The 25,603-nt window shown below is 41.2% G+C and overlaps 2 protein-coding genes across 2 annotated transcripts in view; one reads left to right on the top strand and one right to left on the bottom strand.

Annotated features, from left to right (window-relative positions):
- The first annotated feature begins 7,354 nt into the window (after positions 1-7,354).
- Positions 7,355-10,500, top strand: inka1b (inka box actin regulator 1b). Its single transcript, XM_079510038.1, has 3 exons — positions 7,355-7,459; positions 7,661-7,717; positions 9,449-10,500. Exons 2-3 carry the CDS (start codon positions 7,715-7,717, stop codon positions 10,379-10,381), a joined length of 936 nt encoding a protein of 311 aa, XP_079366164.1. The 5' UTR covers positions 7,355-7,459; positions 7,661-7,714; the 3' UTR covers positions 10,382-10,500.
- A 2,672-nt stretch (positions 10,501-13,172) lies between these two features.
- Positions 13,173-25,603, bottom strand: part of uba7 (ubiquitin-like modifier activating enzyme 7) — a gene marked incomplete at its 5' end in the record, with an annotated part of 89,162 nt that continues 76,731 nt past the window's right edge. Inside the window, 3 exons of the mRNA XM_079510647.1 lie at positions 13,173-13,849; positions 18,077-18,168; positions 19,225-19,326. Coding sequence (XP_079366773.1) covers positions 13,720-13,849; positions 18,077-18,168; positions 19,225-19,326 — 324 coding nt within the window. The 3' untranslated portion in view covers positions 13,173-13,719. The remainder of the gene's footprint in view (positions 13,850-18,076; positions 18,169-19,224; positions 19,327-25,603) is intronic.

Below are 25,603 nucleotides of genomic sequence, written 5' to 3'. Positions count from 1 at the left end.
GCTCACAATGCAATGTTGGTAAGATTGTACTGTAGGTTAGCAATGTTTTTCAAATGTTCACCTACAGTATATTGGCCAGAATATAGACGCTAGTGTTTCTGTGATTAATTTGTACAGTATGTGTCATTTATATTGTAAGCACATTCAATTATATTGTATAATTGTATTGCATGTTATGTTTGTTTTCTCTCATACAGAGCTGCTACTGTAGGCCTACAGAATGTTGGCACAAGGCACAAAGACAGTGCACGAGAGATTGCGACAGCCATGCGATGAGTACTGCTTTTCATAATGAAAACCATCATCATACCAGACTGGAAATATCCAATACTTCTATCATGTAATATCTTTACTGGTCTAGAACAGCGGTTCACAAATGGCTCACTAAAAAAAATGTAGACATTTCGTTGTTGTCGGGTGGAAACCTATTATGTCCAAAACCGGTCCTTTTTTTAAATGTTTTAAAAGCATTGTAAAAGTAGTGACACTCTTTGCGTGGCACTCTTTGTGTGATGATGAGGCATGGCATTCATTTTTTTTTAAGTATGGAGATACAAGGTTTCTGGACAGCAACGATTTGTAATGTGCACTCTCCCAACTTTCATGTTGGGAATTTGTCTGAGAATTGATGATTCGTAATATGGTTGCAATTTTAGTGTTAAGTCTTTGCTCAGACCAAAGATTTGTGACAAGGCGAAAACCATTTTAAGAACGATTTATACTTCAGTGTAGTATATGACATGGTTGCGCACTGAAAATAAGCCGCTCTACAAACTCGTCGCAGATACAATGAAGAATAAATTAAGAAAATCTAAATTTCCCCTGAAACATATTTCTCTATAGCCTTACATGTTAGAAGAAAATATACTACTGTAAAATGTTTATATTAAGTATTTCCATGGAAGGACGTAAAGTCGTAAACAACAGGAGTAGGCTATAGATAGTTGGTGAAATTAAGTCCTTTTATTTCTATTTCTATTGCTATCCCTCATACACTAGCTTCACGAGGAGGGGGGGGGGGGACTACTGAAACAGCACTATAACATTCCTTAAAGAATTCAATGTTATGTCCAAGAAAAAATTATCCCTGAAGCTTTGTGTCACTTAAAGGAGCACTTCACCCATTTTCAACCTTACCTTCAAATATTTGGTCTGACTCCTCACTAATGCTCATTATTAAGATGTCACCATTTCTGTCTACTCACTCTGCGTGTTATTGGTGGTTTGTGGACACCTCAGAAACCTGCCTACCAATGACATCATCGATGGGGATACTAAGCTAATAGAAACTACAGCCTTTCTCTTCCTGGAAAGCTAGCATGCTGTAATAAAAGCCATTGTTGCATTCAAAAAAGGTTTTAAATCTTGTTTGAAATGAACACCGATGTCACTGAAGGAACAGACAGGAACTGTCTCCAGCCCTCCTCTGTGACACAGAGCAAGTAGACAAATTATACCATTGTATAAGTTTATAAATTGAAGGGTGAGGTGCTTCTTGTTCCATGTCGTTCTACACATTCTTCATTGAGAACCACTGGTCTGTGTGGAAGAGATTTTATTTGTATCATTTTTGTATTGATTCCTCAGGTCCTCTTTTTTAAATCTCAGATTTCTTTTTTGCAGTTCAATCAGAAGTGAGAACACAAAAATAATACTTCTTTATACATGCATTACCTTTGTTTTCTAAATGTAATTATAGGATACACTCCTGAACAATTGCATTTCCATTCATAAAGTAATACAATATATGGAATTGAATGACCCAAAACAATCAACACAGCAACATCAACAAGAATACAAAATATATACTGCAAGGGCTCTCGCACCATCCCAGACCACAATTACATCTGTTTCTAGTTTCATCTCTTAAAAAAAAGAACATGCAAAAATACTGAGTGAGCGTATAGTCCAAAAGTGAAAATAAGTAGATTTAAGCAAAGAAAAGAATGCTTTAAAGATTGAGTGCCACGATTTTTTTCCACTCTAAAACAAGATCATCAGGTATTATTATAATATAAGGAGGAAGAACTTTTTCCAAAAAGTGTACAGTATTTGTTAAAATCATGCTTTCATGTGGACACGCCCACCAGTTCATTAAGTATGCCTGGTTTGCCTGGTGGGTGGTGATGGGTGGTGATCCACCTGAACTGAAGCTGCACCCACAGCTGTAGTTGTATGATAAATGGGAGGGGGAGGGGCTGATAATGTGATGCCACTATATTACTGTTTATTTCATTGGCCCGTTTGACTGTCAAGGGTTCAGCCTCCAGGAAGAAACCCTAAATACAAAGTAAAAACACCATTGCACATAAAAACGACTCCAGGGTGTCTAATGAAGTACTGTCACCTCATAGACACATGACAAACTGGAAAAATAAAAAAATTGTGGCACTCCATATTTAAGAAATGAAAATAAGTAATGGATCTAAATGACTTCATTTCAGTCTGATAGTGATTTCAACTTAAATAGGCTACAATTACAATGTCCTGGTTTCCGGGTTTTCAGCATCCTGAAAAATATTTCTAAAACAATAAAATGTCCCGGTTTTCAACATTCAGCACCAAATTATTATGGTTTTTTTTACCATAATTTAAATAATACTTGTTTTGACACGGTGTGCCAAGCATTAAATATATGTAAAATGATGGTCTAGGGCGGCCTCTAGGCAGTCTAGGGTGACCAAACAAAGACATCTGAAAACATGAAAAGTAGTCCTGGATCTAAATGAGTTAGTCAAATTGTTCAAATTAAACCCAAAAACATAACAAAAAGGGTGTTGAAGTATGAAACGAAAAACAACCAATGGAAATGTCTAGGGTGACTTGATAGCCGTATCACACATAAAAATATGTTTACATGAAAAACAGTAATGTTTATTGTTAAAGGCTAACGTCACCCATTTTCAACCAGATCTTCTATTTGGTCCTTACTGCTCATAAAATGACAATTTCTGTCTAGCTGCTCTGTGTCTCATTAGGGTAATGGATAGTTCAGAAACTGCTGAAATAAAAGTCTTTGTTCTTTTGATTGATTGATTGATTGATTAATTGATTGAATACTTAATTAACCAGGCCTAGAACACTAAACACTTGATTGAATACTTTATAAAACAGTTTGCAAAAAGGCTAATATAAAACAGGTTTCCATTGTGGTCATATATGTATTTAATTCATCAATCAAGACAGAGACACTATACTAGAAAACATCAATACTAGGAGGAGGAGTAAAATTATGTTTACAGAAAAAAAAGTGTGTGTGTGTGTGTGTGTGTGTGTGTGTGTGTGTGTGTGTGTGTGTGTGTGTGTGTGTGTGTGTGTGTGTGTGTGTGTGTGTGTGTGTGTGTGTGTGTGTGTGTGTGTGTGTGTGTGTGTGTGTGTGTGTGTGTGTGTGTGTGTGTGTATTGTAGCGGCTTGTTGGGGCGAGCATCGGGGTGCCAGTCAGGTTAAATAATAATAGCCCCAACCACCACAAGGGATTGAGTGTGTGTGTGTGTGTGTGTGTGTGTGTGTGTGTGTGTGTGTGTGTGTGTGTGTGTGTGTGTGTGTGTGTGTGTGTGTGTGTGTGTGTGTGTGTGTGTGTGTGTGTGTGTGTGCGTGCGTGCGTGCGTGCGTGCGTGCGTGCGTGCGTGCGTGCGTGCGTAAAACTTTAAAAAATGCTGACCTAAAAGTTGGAAATGAGTATTAGTGATGATGACCAATTATATGAAAATGATGTTGTAAATGGGTGAAGAGGTCCTTTAATTAAGTGATGTTTGCATTTTGAAACTTGTTTGCACATGGCTTATGTTTAAATTAAACAGCATGGAGAATGAGAATGGATTGAAGGGAAATAGTTTTTGTACTAATATGTTTGTTTACACTGCTGTACTATACTGCATTGTTCTGCATGACCGTCCCTAGATAGATGAGCCTGTATTCCTCACGGACTGGAGAGCATTCCTTAAACGTCTTTTGAGAAAGAAAACAGTGAAAACACACAAACAAACAAAATGTACATTTCATTTTCTAAATGTCTGATTTGTTTCTGATTTCCAAACCAGATTTGTTTTGGTTATTTTTCATTCTGGTCTTTTGCTGTATATTTGTGCCTTGATATCCCTTTTTTATCCTTTAGAATTAGATCATTTATTTCCTTATTAGTAGGGCTATTTTCTACTCGACAACTACACAAAGCCAAAGGCCATTATTTAGGCCTACTATACTCCTGGAGTTTCAGTATTAAGCCTTATTTGTGGTTATGTTTATAACATGCATAAGTCATTCAGCCGGTGTATGTAAATAATGGTTTGATAACTTTCATTTTTGCTTTGTCATTATGTCAAAATGTGATGTACTGCTGCATTCTAACCAAATTCTCTGAGATCCAAGTAAAAAGCAATGTCATGTATCAACTTAATTAATTTGTACACTGTCGTATTAATCTGTCTTGAACTCTGCAACCTTCCTTTACATGTTCACTTTAAACATTTATGTCTCCAGAAATACATTGATTGATTGATTGTATTTAGTATTTATTAACAGTTTGCAGAATTACAGTACATTTCAAGCACTACTCAATACAATAGCTGTTAACAGTGAGTGGACGACCCAATAAAGCACTACACTTGTTTACAAGAGGGTCCACCTTATTCAATTCATCATAAAATTTTGAGACGTACAAATATACACTTCTATAGCCAAAGAACAGGAAATCATCATAAAGGATGTAAAAGGGGAAAGAAAACATATATACAGTGAGGGTAAAAAGGGGTGGGGGTGGGGGGGGATTCAGATTTTATGGGGGCCAGTTTCGAATTGCAGCCGTCCGTAGGTGCCCTTTGAGAGCAGTTTTGAAGGAGTCAAGGGATTTGCATGTCTTAATGACTGTTGGTAGGGCGTTCCACATTTTGGTGGCATAGGAGCGAAAGTAATTTAGTCTTGTTTGTGCCGAATCTGGGTTGCACATGGTTTGTTGCACTCCCTCTGGTGTTGTGGGTGTGGACTTCGTTGACATTAAGGAACTATTTAGACACGTACATGGGTATCTTGGTGGTGTATCGAATCTTGTGGACCAGACCCATTGCAAGATGCTGTACTCTGTCGTCAACCCTAAGCCATTCCAGCCTGTCAAAGTGGGCAGGGTGAGGTGGGTTCGGGGAGTGAGGCCAAGTAGTAGCCTGACCAGTTTGTTTTGGGAAGTCTGGAGCCTTGTTTTAAGGGCCTTTGAGGTGCTGTGGTACCAAGAGGTGCATGCATAGTCGAAGAAGCCTTGTACGAGGGCTCCTGTTAACCTTGTGAAACTGTCCCCATTTTGGGGTAAACATTCCGCAAAAATAGCCAATCTACAAGCTCACAACTACAGCTTGTAGTTTGGGTGACAATCAATGTGTTAATTTTGATAAACTTGATTGTGTTCCAGCTTGGATCAATGGAACCAACGTAGTATACTTAAGCTCCTGCTGATCGGTATCACATGTGATAACACTAGTGGCACTAGTTTTTTAAAATAATTGTTAAAATTGGTTTTGCCAATGATGAATTTAGGGGCCCACTTGCAATACCCTTGTGGCCCACTAGTGTGGCCCATCCCACATTGGGAATCCGGTGTAAACCCAAAAAAGCACTGTGGAGGCACACAAGCATTTGGAAGAGACTAGGAAATGGGTCACTTATTGGCAAAGCAAATTTGCTCTAATCCCTCAATGGACATGAGAAACCTATCACATAATTCTAGCAATCTATACAGATGATGTCTTTTTGATTTATTTAAGGTGTTAACAGGAATGTGGAGATTCTTCAAACGAGGCCAAATTAGCATGCATTCAAGTTCTTGAATGGTCCACCATATGCAGATGACATGATGACACCAGTTTGGTGGAACATTTGCATTGCAAAACACCCACTTAAAAAATACAGTGCTGCTAGGCATTGGCACAACACTAGGCTACATAATGATTTAAAAACATACACAGTAGGAGAAATGGTTCAATTCAAAGGAGGCATGAGTAAGCTTACGTTTACATTGCCAAAGCAAGTGACTAAAACGTAATACAATTGTGGGGTAGGCCTATATAGCATTGTGTAAACAGTGCTATAATAATAATAATAATAATAATAAGTACAACTGTCACATTGCAACTTGGAAAAAACTGTCAAAAAAATAGTTATATGATGTTGGTATGTCTGAGGCCCGGAACAGACAGTGAAAGACCTTTGGATAACCTTCTCTTGTCACAACAGATCACAAATCTTGCTGGCCGTCCCTGCTAACCCCAGGGGTCCTTGAAGGATTTCCAGGGGGCCAACCGCTTCACCATACAATGAATATAGCCTTAGGCTATAAATACAACTAGATACAAGATTAGTTCTATCATAGTTTTATTGTTAATAATAGGATAGAGTATGTATCTACATTCTGCACAAAATCAATCAGTCTATAAAAATGCTTTTTAAACTGAGTGTCCTTGAATTACATTTTCTAAATTGAGAATCTCTGGTTTGGAGAATAGACTGAGGACATGTAGGCTATCCAGATTTATTAGTCCAATCCAAGAAGGGGGAAACAGCCACAAGGTGGCGACACAACCCGCTGTAATCGTAGAAGTGGACGTAATGGCCAAATGCTGCATTTCTATCAGCAATCAGAGACTGCTTTTTCAAGCTTTGTCAAAATGAAAACAACAATGGTAGTAGGTATCTATCTATACTTCTATAACCTAACAGTAACTCATACCATTAGCTCAGTAAAATCAACGTTTTTGTCTTCAAAGTCATGGGCTACTTTGCTTTAATATATATTTTTAGTCTATAGATTCTAAGCGATGCGAAGATATTTATATTGAAATGTTTTTTCTCTCGAATATTTCGGATAATAGCACAACAAACCCAAATAAACAACATTACCACACTTTGCTCTTGATTGATTGAATACTTTATTAACAGTTTGCCAAAAAAGCACAGGAAAGTACACGGTCCAAAAAGCATATATGAATATTGTGACCCATTGAGGTCCTCCATACTCAATTCATCGGAATTATGCACAGAAGCATATTAATTGAATAGAAAATAATGCAAATAAAATATATTCAAAAAAAGGGAATTAGTTCAATACATGCTTGAGAGATAATGGCAAACAGAAAACATGTCTGAATAGTCTTTTTTGATTTTTTTTAAAGATATTTTCCCTCATAGGAAAACGGCGACAATGTTCGTCATTGTCCCGTAACAACTGTATCGTAATTAAAACAAGGGATCCTGTTTCAGGTGGCTTTCTATTGGTTGACTTTGTGACGCGCGGTCGCTGATTGGCTGCAAGCATCCCTCAGCATGAACAAAGTGCGCTGTCAGTAGAGCCAGCATGCACTGCAGACCTGTAGACAGTGTGTTGCAGACAGGACTGTATCGGACCTGGGATCACAACACATTGTTGTGGGATTTATTATCTCTTTGCCTGAGGGACACTGCTGCAACCAATGCTAATGTAAGTAACCTATCTCTAGTAAGTGGGTCTCAAAGTGAGGGTCCATTTGGTTCCATTTGTATACTGTCAGAGTTAAGGGAGGTCCTTTAAATGTAAAGTTTGATAACCATGACTTATCTGGTGATAATAACATCACAGAGAATTATACTGAAAATAGTGTATAGTATATGGACTATTAATCACATTGTATTTTATTTGCAGGCATCATTAAAAACTCGGACTTCGCTTCCCGACGCAAGAAAAAAAATAAAAACAATGGTAAGTTTTTTTTACTGCACTGCAATGTTTAACCTATTCATTGACTTAGTGGAAATGTTTTTAAAGTCCCATTATTTTACAAATCGTTTCCATGTAGGTCTATATCTTTTATAAGGTCAGCATCGTTATTCTATATGCTGTCTGCATACAATTATCCAATTTAGCCTACTTCTCATATTACGATCATACCTCGTTCTGGTGGGGCTGTGGTTAATGCTGAAAGCTTATCTTGGCAATCTGAAACATCCTTGCGAAAACAGTCCGAGATTCCATTAACCCAAGACAGTCATTTTATTTAAGTGTCCTCCTGTCCGCTGTGTATGTGTGCAGCTGCGTGAATCAATTTGCTTGTGTGTCCAAGGAACGCAATTCGATTAGAATCTCTGATGACTTTAGACTTTAGTTAGAGCCACTCGAGTGTGTCCCTCAAAGCTCCCCCAGGACCCAAATGAGAAATGACTGAGCTCCCCCCACAGCTGTGATAACAGCATGACTCTGTCAATGGTCTGTACAGTTTGCATTGAGCTTTAGAATGACGGGAGATGTGGGCTATGTGGAACTAACAAGTTGGCTGTAAGTGTAATACAATGAAGAAGTGTTTGTGTTTGAAGTGACGGTAAATAAGACAAAGCCCTCTACTAGCAGGGTGGAAGAAACTCAGTTTGATGGTGGAAGCTGTTATAAGGATAAGGAAGCTGTTAGCACTATGGTGGTGGCAGTTTTATGTCCGTTATTTTCCATAATTAACCACTTAAAACCTCTATAGTAAAGTTGACCTGAGTTGATTCTGTACTTGGTGCCCCCCCCCACCATCCACACCAGACCCAACCAGAATAGGGCTGCTAGGGTTCAAAGACAGAAAGAAAGAAAAACTTTGGAACCATAGGTGGCCCGTGATATTCAGATAAAGGAATAAATCATGGTTACTTTATTATGATTCATAAGCAGGGGTTTGTGTGTGTGAGTTTGACCTCCCATTACGTAATAATTCCAAGATGATGCTGTCACTTCCGCCATGGTAATAATCAACCAATTCCCACAGCATCCTGTGATTTAGAGCAGAGAGGATGTAGCTCCTTGGAGGAAATTCATCAGCTGTAGTTTGTTTAAACTTCCCCTCCATGGTCAAGATGCAGCGACATGGATTACATGTGCATCCTGTTGTCAGAACTCTGTTAAGATAATGGGAGCATGCTGGGCTAACTAAGTTGCCATAAAGCTGATCTGAGGTTTCGTCAGGAATGTTCACCTTATTTTATGACCTACAGCAGAGTTACCATAATACCTCAGCTGGTAAAAATCTGATTTCTCCGGTGCATGACCCAGAGGCACTGGGGAACGGTTCACACCTCAAGGGGGTTTGTGGCATGACTAGAAAAGGACTGCCTTGATTTGCAGGATTCCGCAAAGTATAGCCAGAAGATCAGAGACCTCTGCCTACTGAAATGGGGTGGTTTTAGGATTCGTTTTCAAAGCACTGGAAGTGTCGGTTTGTTACTGCTGTTTTTTCCAAGACCATTCAATGAATGTATTACATTTAAATTGAATTTAGATTCCCTCAGTCATATCAGTAGGTGGAGATCTCAGAGAATCTGGCTACATGAGGCTCAATTCAACAATACTTTTCATAGTGGGAGATATTTTCGATAGATCAGAATTCAATGCTTCATATATTTCTCAAAACCTTGCTATTGTCTCTAACCCTTTGTCTCTCTCTGTGTGTGTTAAAAGCTGTGTCTGGGAGATTCTACCGACTGCCTTCGAGACCAGATGCAGTGCATGATGCGATCACTGCAGGATCTCAAACACATCAACGCGCCCACCAGGCCGCTAAGCGAGCCGTGCCCTCGCACTTTTGCTGTGACGCGCCACTGTCAACAGAAGGCGCACCGAGAGCGGATGGCACGTGTTCGCGTTTCTGCGGCCAGTGAGGCGAGCGCCTACGACTCGGCGTGCTGCCTGGCCAGCCCATTGGAGGAGGACGAGGAGGAGGAGAGGCATGAGCGCTTGGTGCAGGGCTCCCCCAGTAGTGAGAAGAGCCTGGATTTTGACTCTGGCTACTCTGAGGCCTCCTGGCAGGACGAGGGCGTGGTGCTCAGGAGGACCCGTAACGTTCGGGTCTCCAACTCGGCGTGCCTCCGCACCAACAGGGGACCCTCCGGCCGCGTCCGTCCCAAATCCACCTCGGACGCTTGCCTAGAGCGTTGGACCTCGTTCGAGGCAAGCAACCCGGAGGACTGGACCACGTCGCTGCTGAGCCGCAGCAGGAACAGACAGCCCCTTGTTCTTGGGGACAACAGCTTTGCGGACCTGATAAAGAACTGGATGGACCTTCCGGAGTGTCCGGAGCCGGCACAGCTCAAGCCCAGTGCGGGCCGACGTCTGGCCAAAGACCTCCTAGTCAACATGCGCAAGAGACTGGCAGGGATGTCGAAAAGCGGGGAAGTGAGAAAGAGGCCGGTGGATTCTACAAGGGTCAGCTGGGCTGATGAGACCCCCAAACGCATGTCCTGTCCCGTGGGCTTCCAGGCATGGAAACCGTTCTTCCACCAGTCCCACACAGGCCTGCACCAAATGGATACAGACTTTCACAAGTTCACTGCTCTCATGAAGACTGGCAGTCGACAACCCATCATATGCAATGACATCATTGGATATGTCTGAGTAATGTTACATATGGATACGGACCACTCCTTTCCAACAAATTTGTACAAAACTGTTCTATTTTCCTGGTTTCTACAATGAATGTCTATGCTGTTGAAATAAAACCTTTTTCTATTTAATGACATTGACAATGTGGTATGTCTGAAAACTGGGGAAGTGTAATAATTCAAAAGGAACTTGCTCGTCACCTGCTGACAATGATGGTCAACATCTCATCAAATTACATATACAGTATAGCGAATAAGCGATGCACAATATATTGTTCATCATATCATCACAATCAATCAATATTTACTTAAAAATACAATATCGATATTGAGCCGATATCAAAATAAGTGCTATATTGTCTTTTTGGTTTCAATTTTAAGGTTTTCCAATGAAATCTGCAGATTATATATGGGATATGGGAAGCTTTCAAAGGGGTCTGCTTTTAGAGGGTAGAAAAATGTTAAGTAAAAATAAATGTTACATCTTTGCTACATTTAATTTGTTTGAACTAACGTGTGCTCATCTCCTTTAGTAGTGAAAGCAGACACTTAGTGTTCATATAAGTAGTTAATCAGGTAATAAGGATGCAGTGTTTTTAAAGTCTGCAGATCTACACCCAGAATCACAGTTACTGTATCAGTAAGATGCCTGAGGGCAAGAAGTGCACGCATCCGCCTGGGTGACAGCAGACTGCTGGGCGAGCACTAGCGCTTTGGAATGGGGGGTTAGATCAACATATCTGCCTGAGTGACAGCAGACTGTTCGGCTTAATATTGATGATCTCCATCCGGATCCCTGATGATGTCACGTGCTCAATCCCTGATGATGTCACGTGATGTCACGTGCTCCATCCCTGATGATGTCACGTGATGTCACATGCTCTCTCACCACAAACTAATATCATTACCTTTGAAACAAGTCATTCTGAAGCATGTAACTAGAACATCTAATGAAAGCCTGCTGTGGCTGATTCAGCTGAATGGAACTGGTTGAAAGAGGTCTACATCATTGTGTTCCTCGTCAGAGGGAAAGGTCACACACACACAAACGCAACTTGAACCAGCAAAGCATATCCTTTACCCCAGTGCAAACAAAACAACAGTTTAATTAAGTGCATTTTTATGTGATGCACCAAATAGCCTATAGCCGATCTACAAGCTCTCTAGACTTTTGCATGTCAATGTGCAACACAAGTGTAAAACTTCTGGTTTTGACAAGTTGCATATATCTCCAACATAGCATTGTATTGCCTCTTATAGATCCCAATTCAGAATTTCAGATATAAACATCACTGACAGCATATTTAGTGGCCCAACGCTTGAGATATTTACATAATGTTTGAGGATGGAAATCATAGCTAATTGTTTCTCATTTTGTTGTTGGAGCATTTACCACAGTATATTTGCACAAATGTAGAATTTGTCCTCTGTATTTGTACCCATCTTATCTATTAGGAACAGTGGTTGCAATTAATGCGGCAGGCTGGGATGTACAACCCCATCTACTTTGGGGTTGTATTTGAAACCTGGGAGGCTGGTATTTTGTTGATTGTCGCTTTCGGGCAGAAATCTTGTATCCAATTTTCAAATGTGGATATATTTGTCGTCATTTAATGCCATGCTAAAGTATGCAATGCTATGCATTGTGAGCTTGTACATCTGCCATTTTCACTATTTCTGAAGAATGCATGACCCCATACAAGGTTTCCACCCGACAGCAACGTCATGCAAACCCCACCCAAAACCTACTGTGCCAGTTCACAATTCTCCCTGCAACCGGCCCTCATTCCCATGGTCAGTCTGACCTGAATTAGACCAATCCAGCATTCACTCATCCCTCATTCCCATGGTCAGTCTGACCTGAATTAGACCAATCCAGCATTCACTCATCAAATCCATATGCCTTGGCACACGTCTCTATGGATTCCTACCCTGGCTTAACAAAAACAGAGAAGACCCAACACACACAAGTCCAAAGGACCGTTTTGTGAACAGAATTTTAGCATCTGCCAACTGGCAAAGCTGATATGAACAGAATGAGGCTATGATGGCATTTCCATGAGGAGAAACACACGGTTATAACCATGAAGTTATAACAGGAAGTATAACAGGAAGTTACTTTTTCCAATTGCCCTGACGAACAAAGGACGGAATGGTTTAGCTATTAGTGTGTGTTAGCTTGTAGATCGTCTATTTTCAGCAAAGAGATGTGCTGTAGAGGGAGAAAGGGAGGGGACCAATATAGACCCCTTGGGGACCCCGGTCAATGCATTTTTATAATGTCTCGTGAGACATTTCACTTTTGGGTCTCAAGCTAAAAAGTTTGGGCATACTCTAATCTACTGAATATCAAACTAAACGAATATCAAAACTTTTTAAAAGGTTGTTATATACAACACGCTATGGAGGGGAGCCAGAGGTGTGGAGATCCCTTGTATTGTAACCCAGAGCATCCTTTCACATGCTGATGCTGCAGAGGATCTAAACAAAACGCCTGTGGTCTCTGAGACGACAGAGGACCATGCTTATGAATAACAAAGCTCAACAACAATGATCCACGCAGGGCGGAGCTCAGCTCCACACACACACACACCCACATACCCACACCCACACCCACACACACACACACACACACACACACACACACACACACACACACACACACACACACACACACACACACACTGAGCAGCACCTCATCACAGGTGATGTGCAGGTGAGGACATTTGCATCAGGTTTGTTGTCAGACTCAACTTTATTGTCACAACACAGGTTTACAGGTGTAAAGAAGTGGTTGACTTTTATTTGTGCAAGCGTAAGTACTTCAAGCAGTGGCCCTGGCAACATTAGCCCTTGCTTTTGGGTTTGGGTTAAGTTTGTCATCTTGCACATTTGCCTCGATACGCTAGCTATGCACATTATACCTGCACAGTTAGATGTATATCGTAGCCGATATGGTGAGCATAGCTCCAAACCTCATATATCCTGCTGCTACGTTTCTGGATACAAATTAAAAAATAGCAATACAAATATCAGATCTACAAGCTAAAAACACGATGCATCGTAAGTTCGCAACATGTTTTGAGCTTGTTGATCGTCTATTTGTGCTACTTTTGTGTGACACTAGTATGACAAAGTAAGGCATTCATTTTCTGGGGATTTTTTTTTTAAAGTTAAAATAATAAGAGGTTTCTGTCCGACAGCAACGATATGCACATTAACTGCACTCTTCTGGAACCAATGAAACAACATCCTTGATATGTTTCTCACTGTATAGTAACTGCTTGTACTTGTTAGTGACAAATAAAACATCTTTATTCGTGTTGATTCTGGGTTCACTTGAAGTCCTCATCAGAGCAGGTACCTGATGCAGGGGACAGTGTCACAGTCCTCGTCCTCAGCAAAAGAGGGGACCAGTTCCAGCATGTGCTTGTGATGAGGAATCTCTGCCTTGGTCACCAGCTTCACCACATCAGACACACTGGCAAGACACACAACAAAGGAATGCATGACTCCTGTGCTGTCCTAGCTAGGATCTTCAGAGATATATATGACAAGGCATTACTGAGTAAAGATGGATTATTAACCTCCTCCATAAAAGCAAAACAGAAAACAACAACACTCAATCAAACCGTGTTCAAATGGGTTGTAATAATCCAAAGTTATAGTGATGTTGCTATTGCTACTACAGTAGTTTGTGGGGCCTTTTCTTATCATCTGAACTTACAACATTATTGTTATCGTTCTGTTGATGTTGTGTACAGCAGGGGTTCCCAAACTCGAGACACAAAAGAGAAGTTTGATGCCCCCCCCCCCCCTCAGGATCCAAACTAGTGAAAATAGTCGATCTACAAGCTCACAGCACGTGTTGTGAGTTTGTAGATTTGCTATTTCCACTACTTAAAAGTTTTTTCCCCCTCTAATTTTTTTTAATGGAATTCTTTAAAAAAAAAAATTATTTTTCTTTTATTATTATTATTTCAAAAGATGTTTTTAACTGTAGGAGAAAACTATCGCACACCTAGCAATCAGGCGTATGCACAGGTGCGTAGGCCAGTGGACATCAATCAAAGCAATAAGGTACACCCGCACACTGTGTATCTGCTCGGCACAAGAGTATTGTCTTATTTAATGAAGCAACGTTTCGGTCACTAGGGACCTTCCTCAGGCATACACAGTGTGCGGGTGTACCTTATTGCTTTCAAAAGATGTTTTTAAAAATTCCCAAAACAATTCTAAAATTTTCATGAGTTAAAAAGATTCAAATGTTTGAAACTCACTACACACAACCCATGCAAATTGGTCCGCAACCCACAAATGGGTCCCGACCCACTGTTTGGGTGTACAGTATTGCAGACCTTGAAATACTTGCATTTCACTGCTTCTACCTGAGTATGAGTAGTATAACAATTAACCTTCTTGAAGTTAAAACACATTTCTTGTCTGGACAAAATAAACTGGTGAGATAGAGGTATACTGTCCTTGTCTTCTTTTGTTTGTTTTTGTTGGTAAGTGCTACCATCCATCCTTGGATGTTGAGTCTTTTTACACCTCCAGTACACCTCCCCCATATCATATCATCAGTGAGCAGCCCCAACGCAGGAAGCTGGGCGCGCGTCCCGACAGCTTCAGGATGTAACTACTGGAGGAGGCCTTTGTCATGTGGGGCCTGCAGATTGCAGGGATGGGGGTGTCCATGTGGCCCCCATCCCTGGGGGCGTCCATGTGGCCCCCATCCCTGGGGGCATCCATGTGGCCCCCATCCCTGCAATCTGCATCTACATCTCCCTCTAACTACAGCCCTGACACCAGATCCCCACAGCCACACGTGGCAACAACTGGCTAAAGACAGATAAATCCACTGTTGCCAAGTCTTCTTATTGCAAGTGACTTAGTAGGACTTGTTTTTTCCCCCTGTAAAGTCGCTTGTAAACTAATACAGGTTCTGGTTGTTGGGGGGGAATAGTTTTTTAAGGCCAGATCGCACCAATGCAACTAGTCGCAACTCCTTATAACAAAACAGTCAGTCCACTCTATACTACTTGTGGATAATGGTTGCAAGTAGTTGCATTGGTGTGGACTTAGTATGTAATTTTTCATGATTTTCGAAGATGAAAAGAAATCATGAATATCATGAAAAATGCCTACAACAGTAAGTCGTGTAGTTGCTTATTTGCGCTTACTACAGTTTATCCAATTTAACCCTATATGTGCTATTTTCAATTTTTTTTAAGAAAAAAGACCTGGTTGCTTGTTTCTCTCACAAAACCTGGCAGCACTGCATAAATCCACTCAGATGAGGAGGGAAATGAGTGGTGAAAGGCTTCACAGAGTGTCCAATAGCCCAAACTTAGCAGGTAAACCACCTCTAAATCCCAGTGAGGTTGAGGCTGATTTGTGATGCATATTTCTGCTGTGCTCAGTGGAAATAAAAGCATCCCTTCAGGGGCCAGTTTGTGCCGTGATGAATGCCTCTGACTGACGGGGAGAGTTTATAGCGCACACCAGCTGAGTCATTTCAAATTGCCTTGGGGGTTCAACTACGTTGTGGTGGTTATACTGCCAGACCTGAAGAACACAGCTTCTGAAATGTTCAGCCAAAAAGGAAAGAGCTTGATATATAACTAATTTAGCAACTAACCCATATATACTGTTGTCTCCACCAGTACAGAGATTCCATGTTCAAGTGCCATTCCTCCTACAGTTCAATGCTGGAGAGTTTCAACTTTAGTATTGGCCACTAGCCCTTACACACTGCACGATATTTGCTGTCGGGGAGCCTTTTTGGAGCTCACGACAAATCCCCAATCTGACGCAAGATCGGGCTTTGATCGCCATTGCTTTGATCGCCATTGCTTTGATCGCCATTGCTCGTTGTGTGTAAAAGACTTCTAGATTCGGTGGCGATAAAAGCTCACCGATGCCTTCCAGAGCGTGAAAGACGACATAGGCTACTATGGTAGGACGTACTATAGTATGTCGTTTTTCATGATTTTCATATTTTTTACTATACTATAATATGCTGTCGAAAACCATGAAAAATGTATAAATAAATACATTTCTTCCTGGAAGGCAAAGCTCTCTCTCTACTGAGCAATCTTCGTTCCTACTCTCAACTATTTCATGACTGAAATCGCAGATACAAGCGGCTGAAATTAGTTTACTCAGACGGGTGGCTGGCACGCGAGAGAGATTCGAAGTGGACCTGCTGCCTCTTCGCTTGGGAAGCGAAGAGGCAGCTTAGGTGGCTTGTTCATCTAGTAAGGATGCCTCCTGAGCGTCTTCCTAGGGAGGACATTGCACATCCCACTGGAAGGAGACCCCAGGGCAGACCAAGGACCAGATGGGAGGATTATATCTCCAAACTGGCCTAGGAACACCTCGGGTCCCCCAGGATGAAGTTCCCAAAGTTGCTCTGGAGAGCGAAGTCTGGAGCTCTCTGCTGGAGCTGTTGCCCCCGCAACACGACTCCGATAAGCAGTTATAGATGGACGGATGGATGGATGGATGGATGGATGGATGATGGATGGATGGATACATTTTTCGATTAAAACAAATCTTAATTTCTTCAGAAGAATTTCATGAATATTTTCATGAATAAATGAGTAGTACATTTTTAAAACTAAGTAGTGAAAATAGCAGATCTACAAGGTGAGCTTGTAGATAGGCTATTTTCACTAGTTTGGGTCCTGGGGAGACATCAAATGGGTCATCAAATGGGTCTCGAGCTAAACAGTTTTGGGAACCACTGCTCGTAGGGTTCAACGGGTTAATGTGTTGGTCCTCAAAGACAGAAGGAAACCTGAGGGTGAAGAGTTGGTGTCTCAATCAGCAGCGTTCAGTGAACCACTGGGAGTGTGAGCTGACGAGTCCCTCAACACTCACTCACTCACACACACACACACACACACACACACACACACACACACACACACACACACACACACACACACACACACACACACACACACACACACACACACACACACACACACACACACACACACACACACACACACACACACACACACACACACACACACACACACACACACACTCTCAGAGGAAATACCCCATCCTGGCTCTAAGCAAACAAAGGGAGGCTGCTTGTGTGTTCACCTCACAAGTGTTTGTTTTTGTTTGCACGCTTTTGTTTTTTTTGTGCACACTTTTGTCTTTGAGTGCACGCTTTTGTGTGCACACTATTGTTTTTGTCACCACCTAGCACTTCACTCTCCCTGTACCCCTTCTTGGCACCTTTTCTTTCGACTAATGCTAGCGGTTGATCAAGATATCGTCACTTGTTCTTATGTTTCGTTTTTTTGTATCATGGACAAACTCGCACCTTGACATCAACACAGAGATTACACACATTTATCGATAGACCAAGTGTAGCATTATAGTCATAGAATAGAAAAGTAATTAAACCCATGCATCGAAACAAATACTGTAAGCAATGATACAGTAGTTGATACAGTAGTTGTTACCTCTAGTATTATGACCCTCTATTAGTTGAGTTGTAACAGGTTCCTTTTACAGTACCCAGTACACATACTCACATCTGTACTCATAGGACCACAATAGCAATAAGCTCTCTGGCTGTTTTTTTGTTTCATCCTTTTGACAGATATGTACAAATAAATATATGGTCATGTATATGCATTTATCAATAGAAAATAAATAAATACATTTGATGGATGGGACCAACCTCAGCTGCAGCCTGTCTTGATGACCAGAGTGGACGTCGTACAAGAGAGCACTGCCACAAAACAGAGCGCTCACCTCCAGGCTGGACCTGTCCTGCAAAACAACAAAGACACAGAGCAGCTTTGATTGATTGAATACTTTATTAAAAATATTCAAAAAGTACCGTGGTAATAATGCTAAAAGGAAAAGGATAACACAATAAACCCTGGGGGCTTGTTTCCATTGTGGTCCTATGCATTAAATTAATCAAAATGCATATATGGTTAGCTGTCGGGTGGAAACAAGGGTGGCATCCACCATAGCGGGCATATGCCAAGTGGGCATATTTCCGAAATAGTTAAGCAAAAGTAGTGAAATTAGCGAATTACAAGCTGTACAAGCTACAAGCTTGTAGATGAGCTATTTTCACAACTTATATTCCGATATCCCGAAGATATTTAGTGTAGTAGAGGGAAAGAAGAGATCCCTGGGGGACACCAGTTAAATACGAACATGGGTTTAACTGATTAACTCAAAATGCACAGACAGACATACGGATAGCCAACACATGTTCAAAACCAGGTCTGCTAAACAGCTTTGTCAACATTAGGATCGCTTTCAGAGCCTGAATAAAATCACTTGACTGAAAATGCAGAACTATGGACCTAGATTGATTTTATACATCTATTCTGTGTGAGAGAGAGGTGTAAGGGACTACTAAAGTATCTGCATTGGCCGGGAATCGAACCCGGGTCAACTGCTTGGAAGGCAGCTATGCTCACCACTATACCACCAACGCTTGTTTGTATTATTGTTGCATTTACACAACAGACAAAGGGAGCGAGAGAGAGAGGAACAGAGGGAGAGGGAGAGGGAGAGGGAGAGGGAGAGGGAGAGGGAGAGGGAGAGGGAGAGGGAGAGGGAGAGGGAGAGGGAGAGGGAGAGGGAGAGCATTAGAGTTAAGCAACTCTAATGCAGTGCTTCCCAAACTCAAAGTGGGGTCCAGGAACCCCCAGGGGTCTTTGAGGTTTAACCACTTTAAACCTATATACAATGGCTTTATGACAATAGCAGATTTACAAGCTCAACAACAAGCTTGTGAATATGCTATTTTACAAAAAGTCTTGAAAAAATGAGAGTTAATCCTGGCTCTGAGGAGTGACCGGGTACCTTGATATACTTGACTAGTTCTTCCAAGGTCATTTCCTGTTGACCTTCACATCTGCCCTCAACCAGGAAGTCATCCCACAGCGTGTACTCCTTTCCTGCAACCTGTCGACACACACGCACACGCACGCACGCACAAACACACACAAGCACGCACGCACAAACACACACACAAGCACAAGCACACACACACATAGATAGCATTTAGTCACAAACTCTTATTGAATGGTATCAGTGGTGTAAAGTAACTAACTACAGTACAACTAAGTACATTTACTAAATTAATGTATTCATTACTTGAGCATTTTCAATGTTCAAATCTTTATACTTGTACGCCACTACATCTCTGAGAGAAAAAAAAATCACATTATACTCACCTATACAATCATATGACAGCATGACAGATTTAGTTACTTTGACAATCTAGATTATTGTTACAAAACATACATAAACTAAAAAAAAATGAATACAGGAATTATATTATATATATTTCTACATTGTGGTATTGCTACTTTTACGTAAGTAAATAGTACTACTTCCACCACGGAGTATGAGAAAGCATGCATTATTCATTTGTTCACCAATGTGTTGTCAAACTCAGAGGATGGGGAGAGCAGTGAGACTACACCAAGACAGTAGGTCTAATTATAACCCAAACGGCCTGCATTGAGGTCAAGTATGTGTTTCCGCTCATTATGACAGTATACAGAGTAAGATGATAAGCCAGAAGGTCTCTGGCACACTAGCCTTGATACAAGCCACGTTGACCGTCTTGATCCAAGGCTACTTGTGCACATGTTGATATCACATTGTCACCGTCGCGTGGAATCCTTGTATGTCCAAAACTGTTATTTTTCAGGAAATGGAAGAATTGAACCTGTGTTCCCATGGATCCTAGCATTTAGTCACAAACTCTGATTGAATGGTAAATGGTGCATTTATATACCACCTTTATCTAAAGATCTTTACAGTGTGCATTACATTCTCTTTCACACGCACGCACGCACGCACGCACGCACGCACGCACGCACGCACGCACGCACGCACGCACGCACGCACGCACGCACGCACGCACGCACGCACGCACGCACGCACACACACACACACACACACACACACACACGCACACACACACAGATACAAGGTTTCTGACGATATATAGAGTGATAAGCAAGAAGTTCTCTTGCTCATGTTTTTCCTCCTCTGAAAATGGATGGCCTCCTTTTGACAATGTTGGCATCTCATGGGAGAGATTTACAGCAGCTAGCTCGCCAAACGCTGTGCGATTACGATCAGAGATGACAAAAAGAATGTGACTAATAAAACCTGCAACTTCACAAATATATACACATGCTTCTCTGGACAGTGAAATAACAACACAGGAATGTTTTCCACACACCTTGCCAGAAGGCTGATCAAATAGCCAAACTGAGCAGCTTTTAGTCCCAGTTTGTCTGTTCTGGAAAAAGTGACGATGAAAGACATGGATGTTTTTCATCAGATTAGGGTGGTTTACAATCCCAGAGATGTAGTTTTACTGCAGTCAGTAAAACCAGGCCTGTAACAACTGTGAAACAAACAAAATAAGGCCATGAGCATTAATGTACACTAACTGTGAGAGCATATAAATACAGCCGTCCAGTGTGTAGTTATGAAAGAGTTGTTTTGAAAGAACAATCAAACCAGACTGCAGCATAAGCCTCTTCAAAAAGCAAATGATGCACAAGAGGTTCTTGCTGTCACATGTCCATATTTCAACGTTTTTGTTTTGTAAATTAATGCCCTACTTTGTCATACTACACTACAGTGTCGCACAAAAATATCTCTGCAATCTCAAAACGCGTTGCATTGCGACACGATTTTGGAATTGAAAAGTAACCGTTTTGGACATTTCCACCCGACCGAATTTACCATACTACTCTTATTATTTTTAATGTTACACATTTAAGAAGAAAAACAAAATAGAAGGAAAAAACTATGAAAAATTATCAAAAGGCGACTGCATTGAGGCCACGTTTAAGGTGCTGGTCAGAGCAATGTTTCTGGCCGAGCAGAACTGAATTGGCCAAGCAGAGCAGCTTGTCCAAGGTGATGGTCCTTCTATCTATGCCCCACTATCGGCCGCAACATCATATTCGGTATATTCATAGTGGAGTTGTATGTTCAGTATGTTGTATGTTCGTTGTAAGTCAGACCAATGAATTTATCAGCCATCCACCAGTGTCGACGAAAGTCTGTGTTTGTCTGACAGCTTGTCTACAAAAGGTCAACACATTTAGTGGAGAAAAATGCCATGCAGTTGCTCAATCTTCATTAATTTCACATCCATACCAACTAGGCTATAATGTCTTTGTCAATGTTCTGTATTTTCCATAGTTATGGTCTGTTTAAATCAGTGTCTGAAAACAGTCCATCTACAAGCTCACAACACATCGTTCTGCTTCATGTTAATGAGTGTAGCCATTATCATTGGCCGGGCAATGACGCTGTGCTCGCGCATGGGAAGAATGTTTTTTACGCTCTGGGCAGGCTTATTTTTAAATTATTATTCTCATAGAATTCTCATAGAATCTCATATAAGTAATAACTCATGAATATACCTCTTGAATATAGTGTGACCAGATGTCTCGGTTTGGCCAGCATTGGCGAGAACAGTCGTGCACAAACCTGCACACGCAATAAAGTGCCCGTGCGGGTGCTTTTGTCCGGGCGTTCGGTGCTTTAGAGCAGTCTAATCCAGTGAGATCAGACATTGCAACCAGTGACCCCACAAGAGGATCATCTTCCTCTAAATCACTGCTCCACCGCCCATCTGTAAACAAAGATTCAACGTGTAAAACCCCAAACTCATGTGTGATCCATTTAACCCTGTGTACACATAAACACAATGAAGCTGTTTCTGCTGTCCCCCAGCAGACATTATAGACATGAATGGCATCATGTGACATCATGTGTTTACCATCAACACCATAATCCATGTGTGCAGGTCCCACAGGGAACTCATCAACCACTGGGTGAATAATGGCACTGTCAGGCACAAACCTTGTATCTGTTTCATTTTCTCCCCCCGTAAATTAACATAGTAATAATACATTTGAAAGGCTATTAACAAGTGCTTATAACTGAATAATAACTACTTTGGGTCCATTGGAACACAGATATTGTTTTTTCCATTTCCCAAAAAGTAACGCTTTTGGTCTTGGACATACAAGGTTTCTGCCCGACCGTGAGGATATGTCACCTTGTGAGGGTGTCTCGTCTGCACGGCCTCTTGAGTTGTGACAGATCACAACTTGGACTGAGACATTGAATACCAAAACTCCCACTAAACCTGGCTCCAATTATCTGTGCTCCAGCAGCCAAGAGGAACAGGCTCTCTTCCTGCAGCCAGACTACTCCCATGCAGTGAGTGCACGGTTTGAGGTTTAGGGACACACACTGAAGACTGAAGAGCAGTGTTGATTTCGTCGACAAAAACACAAACAAAGCTAAAAACTAAGACAAAATTTCGTCAAAAAATACAAACTAGACTAAATGGTAGGGACTAGTGGAGAAGAGATCGAGTAGAACTAAAATAGAAGTCATTTTACGCTTGGTTGCATGCTGAAAATAGCAGATCTACAACCTCACAGCTTGTCTGATTGGCTATTTTCAGCATGCAACGTGTAAAATGTGCCATTACAACACCATCGAGGCCCGCCAAAATAGATTAATTTTGTCGGCAAAATCAACTGTAGATTTAGTCGACTAAAATCTTATGATATTTCGGCTAAAACTATAGACTAAAACATAAAATATGACTAAAACGAAATGAAATGTTATTCAAAAGACCATGACTAAAAACTATACTCAAAATCAACAGTGCTGAAGAGGAACAGTCCAGTAGTCCAGAGTCTAACCCTGCATGGGAGTAGTCTGGACTCCAGACTACTCCCATGCAGGGTGTGCATAGTTTGAGGTTAGAGGGAGACACACTGGAGTTCCTGTGGTTCCCCTCTAGGCCTGGTTCCATGTCCCAGGCTATATGCACAGTGATTGTCAACCAGTGGTGTAAACTGTAACTAATTACATTTACTTAAGTACTGTACTTAAGTACAATTTTGAGGTACTTTTACTTTACTGGAGTTTTATAAGAAAAAATTCCAGTACTTTTACGAATACTCGTACGTAAAAGTAAAAAACCTACTACGTAGATTTCTATTATTATTACAAAACACACTAACAGCCCTATATGTATATACATTTCGGCCATTTGAAAATAGCAGATCTACAAGCTCACTATTTTCAAAAGATTTTGTTTGCATTTTGAACTTGTGAAATGGGACATTCTGAACAATGAGTACTTTAAGTACATTTTGATGCCAATACCTTTGTACTTTTACTCAAGTACATTTTTAATTCTGAACTTTTTCTTGTAACGGAGTATTTCTACATTGCAGTATTGATACTTTTACTTAAGTAAAGAGAAAACAGAGATAGGTCCCATGCCAGAGCTTTCATTTAGGCCTTTGTGTAGATTTAGCACAATGTGAACCGAGGCAGGCAGGCTATTTTCAATCTCCCCCTCCCTCCCCCTCACCTCAAGCCAGTCAGTAAAAGGCCTGTATAAATAAAAAGTTCACAAAACACGTTGGAAATACTCAGTTAAAGTAAAGGTACCTCAAAATAGTTCAAGCACAGTACGCAAGTGAATGTACTTTATTACTTTCCACCACACGGGTGGAAAACTCATATGTCCAATAAAGTTACTTTTCAGGATTCAAATTCTGAAAGATTGCGATGCGAGATCATGCAACGCGTTTTGAGCTTTTAGATGGGTTATTTTTGATACTTGTTTTGTGTAATGCTGTAGAATGACAAAGTAGGGCAGTCAATTTACAGGGAAAAAAGTACAAAAAGGTTAAATATGGACATAAGAGGTTTCTGCCTAACAGTGGATGTAACCACTGCCTAATGTGGACCAGAGTGACATCATCACCCGTTGTGTTCACTGTTACAGCAGAAACACAAGCCTGAACGCAGGAACCAAGCTGCTTCTGGAAGCAATTAGCAAGCTTTTAAAGTCCCCTCATCCCCCCAATAACTCTCTGTTAGGGACATATAATAGAAAACATAAATGTCCTGCATATAAATGACTGAAAAAATAGAATGAAAGCAAATGTGTGTACTTTAGTTTTTCTCCCAGTGTCAACTGCCAATGCTGAAAACCAACACAAGACCGTATAACAATGTAGCTGCACCTTTACCACATGGGGACTAGTCATATACTACATTACTTAATATGGCCATGGACATGCTGTAGTAGGCTTTAAAGGAGGCACAAACGCCTAGGCAGAACAACATGGCTGCCCAACATGACCAACATTGGCCTTGGTACCTTTGAGTGGCCTTGATGGTTTGAGCATTTGCCATGAAAATCAATCGCGATGCGTTGTGAGCTTATTACCAGTAGATCGAATATTTTCACTCACTAGACATGTACGTTCCCGTCGGCCACTGGCCTACTTGAGAACGATGCAACTTTGGAACGTAATAATACCTGTTGTCAACTTGTCATAGCACCCGTTTTAACTGTCTGTCTGTGTCCCACATGGAGATCTCTGTTGTATCTGCCTGTCTGCCTGTGTCTGAAGAGGGCAAACTGACTCACTGTGAAAAGTGGACTGGTTAAGGAATCAATTGGCAGGTGTGGGGTTGCCATGGCAATCAATTGGCTGAGGCAGAGGCTGGAAATTGCACAGGTGAGAGGAGTTGGCCTCATTAGGCCCACTGGCAGAGCCTGACCAGGGCCTTTTGTGGTGGTTCTGGAGAACCGTGGGTCCGACCGACTCGATACCTGGCACTGCACTTCCTGTGGGGGTGTGGAGCGCGTGTGTCGAATGTGAAGTCGGTGGGTCAGTTCTCGAGTTACGTGCATTACAACCGTACACGCACACACGCACGCACACAGAGACGTGGCGCATTTATAGTAGGACTAGACCTGTACGTGCCCATCACAGTCGGCCACCGGCCTACTTGGGGACGATGCAACTTGGGAACCTAATGATATTCTTCACTTGCACAATGTAGGAGGCGGGACTAAGGGGGACTTCTTGTTGGGATATCACCCAAGTGTTTTCTTCCTGTCCATCGGGAGTGCATGTAAGTCAGTCATTTTCTACGGACAATTATAGTATTTTCTCGTCACTTGTAATTTTTGAAATTACGCTTAAAAAAAACTTGTATTCATATGGTTAATTAATTTACCATTCATTACGATAAAAACAAATGGTAAATTAATGAACCATACGAATATTTTTTTTTACAAGTGACGAGAAAATACTATAATTATCCGTAGAAAATGACTGACTTACATGCACTCCCGATGGACAGGAAGAAAACA

This window comes from Electrona antarctica (genome assembly GCF_951216825.1).
Source record: "Electrona antarctica genome assembly, chromosome: 9".
NCBI lineage: Eukaryota > Metazoa > Chordata > Actinopteri > Myctophiformes > Myctophidae > Electrona > Electrona antarctica.
Note: the sequence above shows the minus strand (reverse complement) of the source record. Positions and strands in the feature narration are given on the sequence as shown.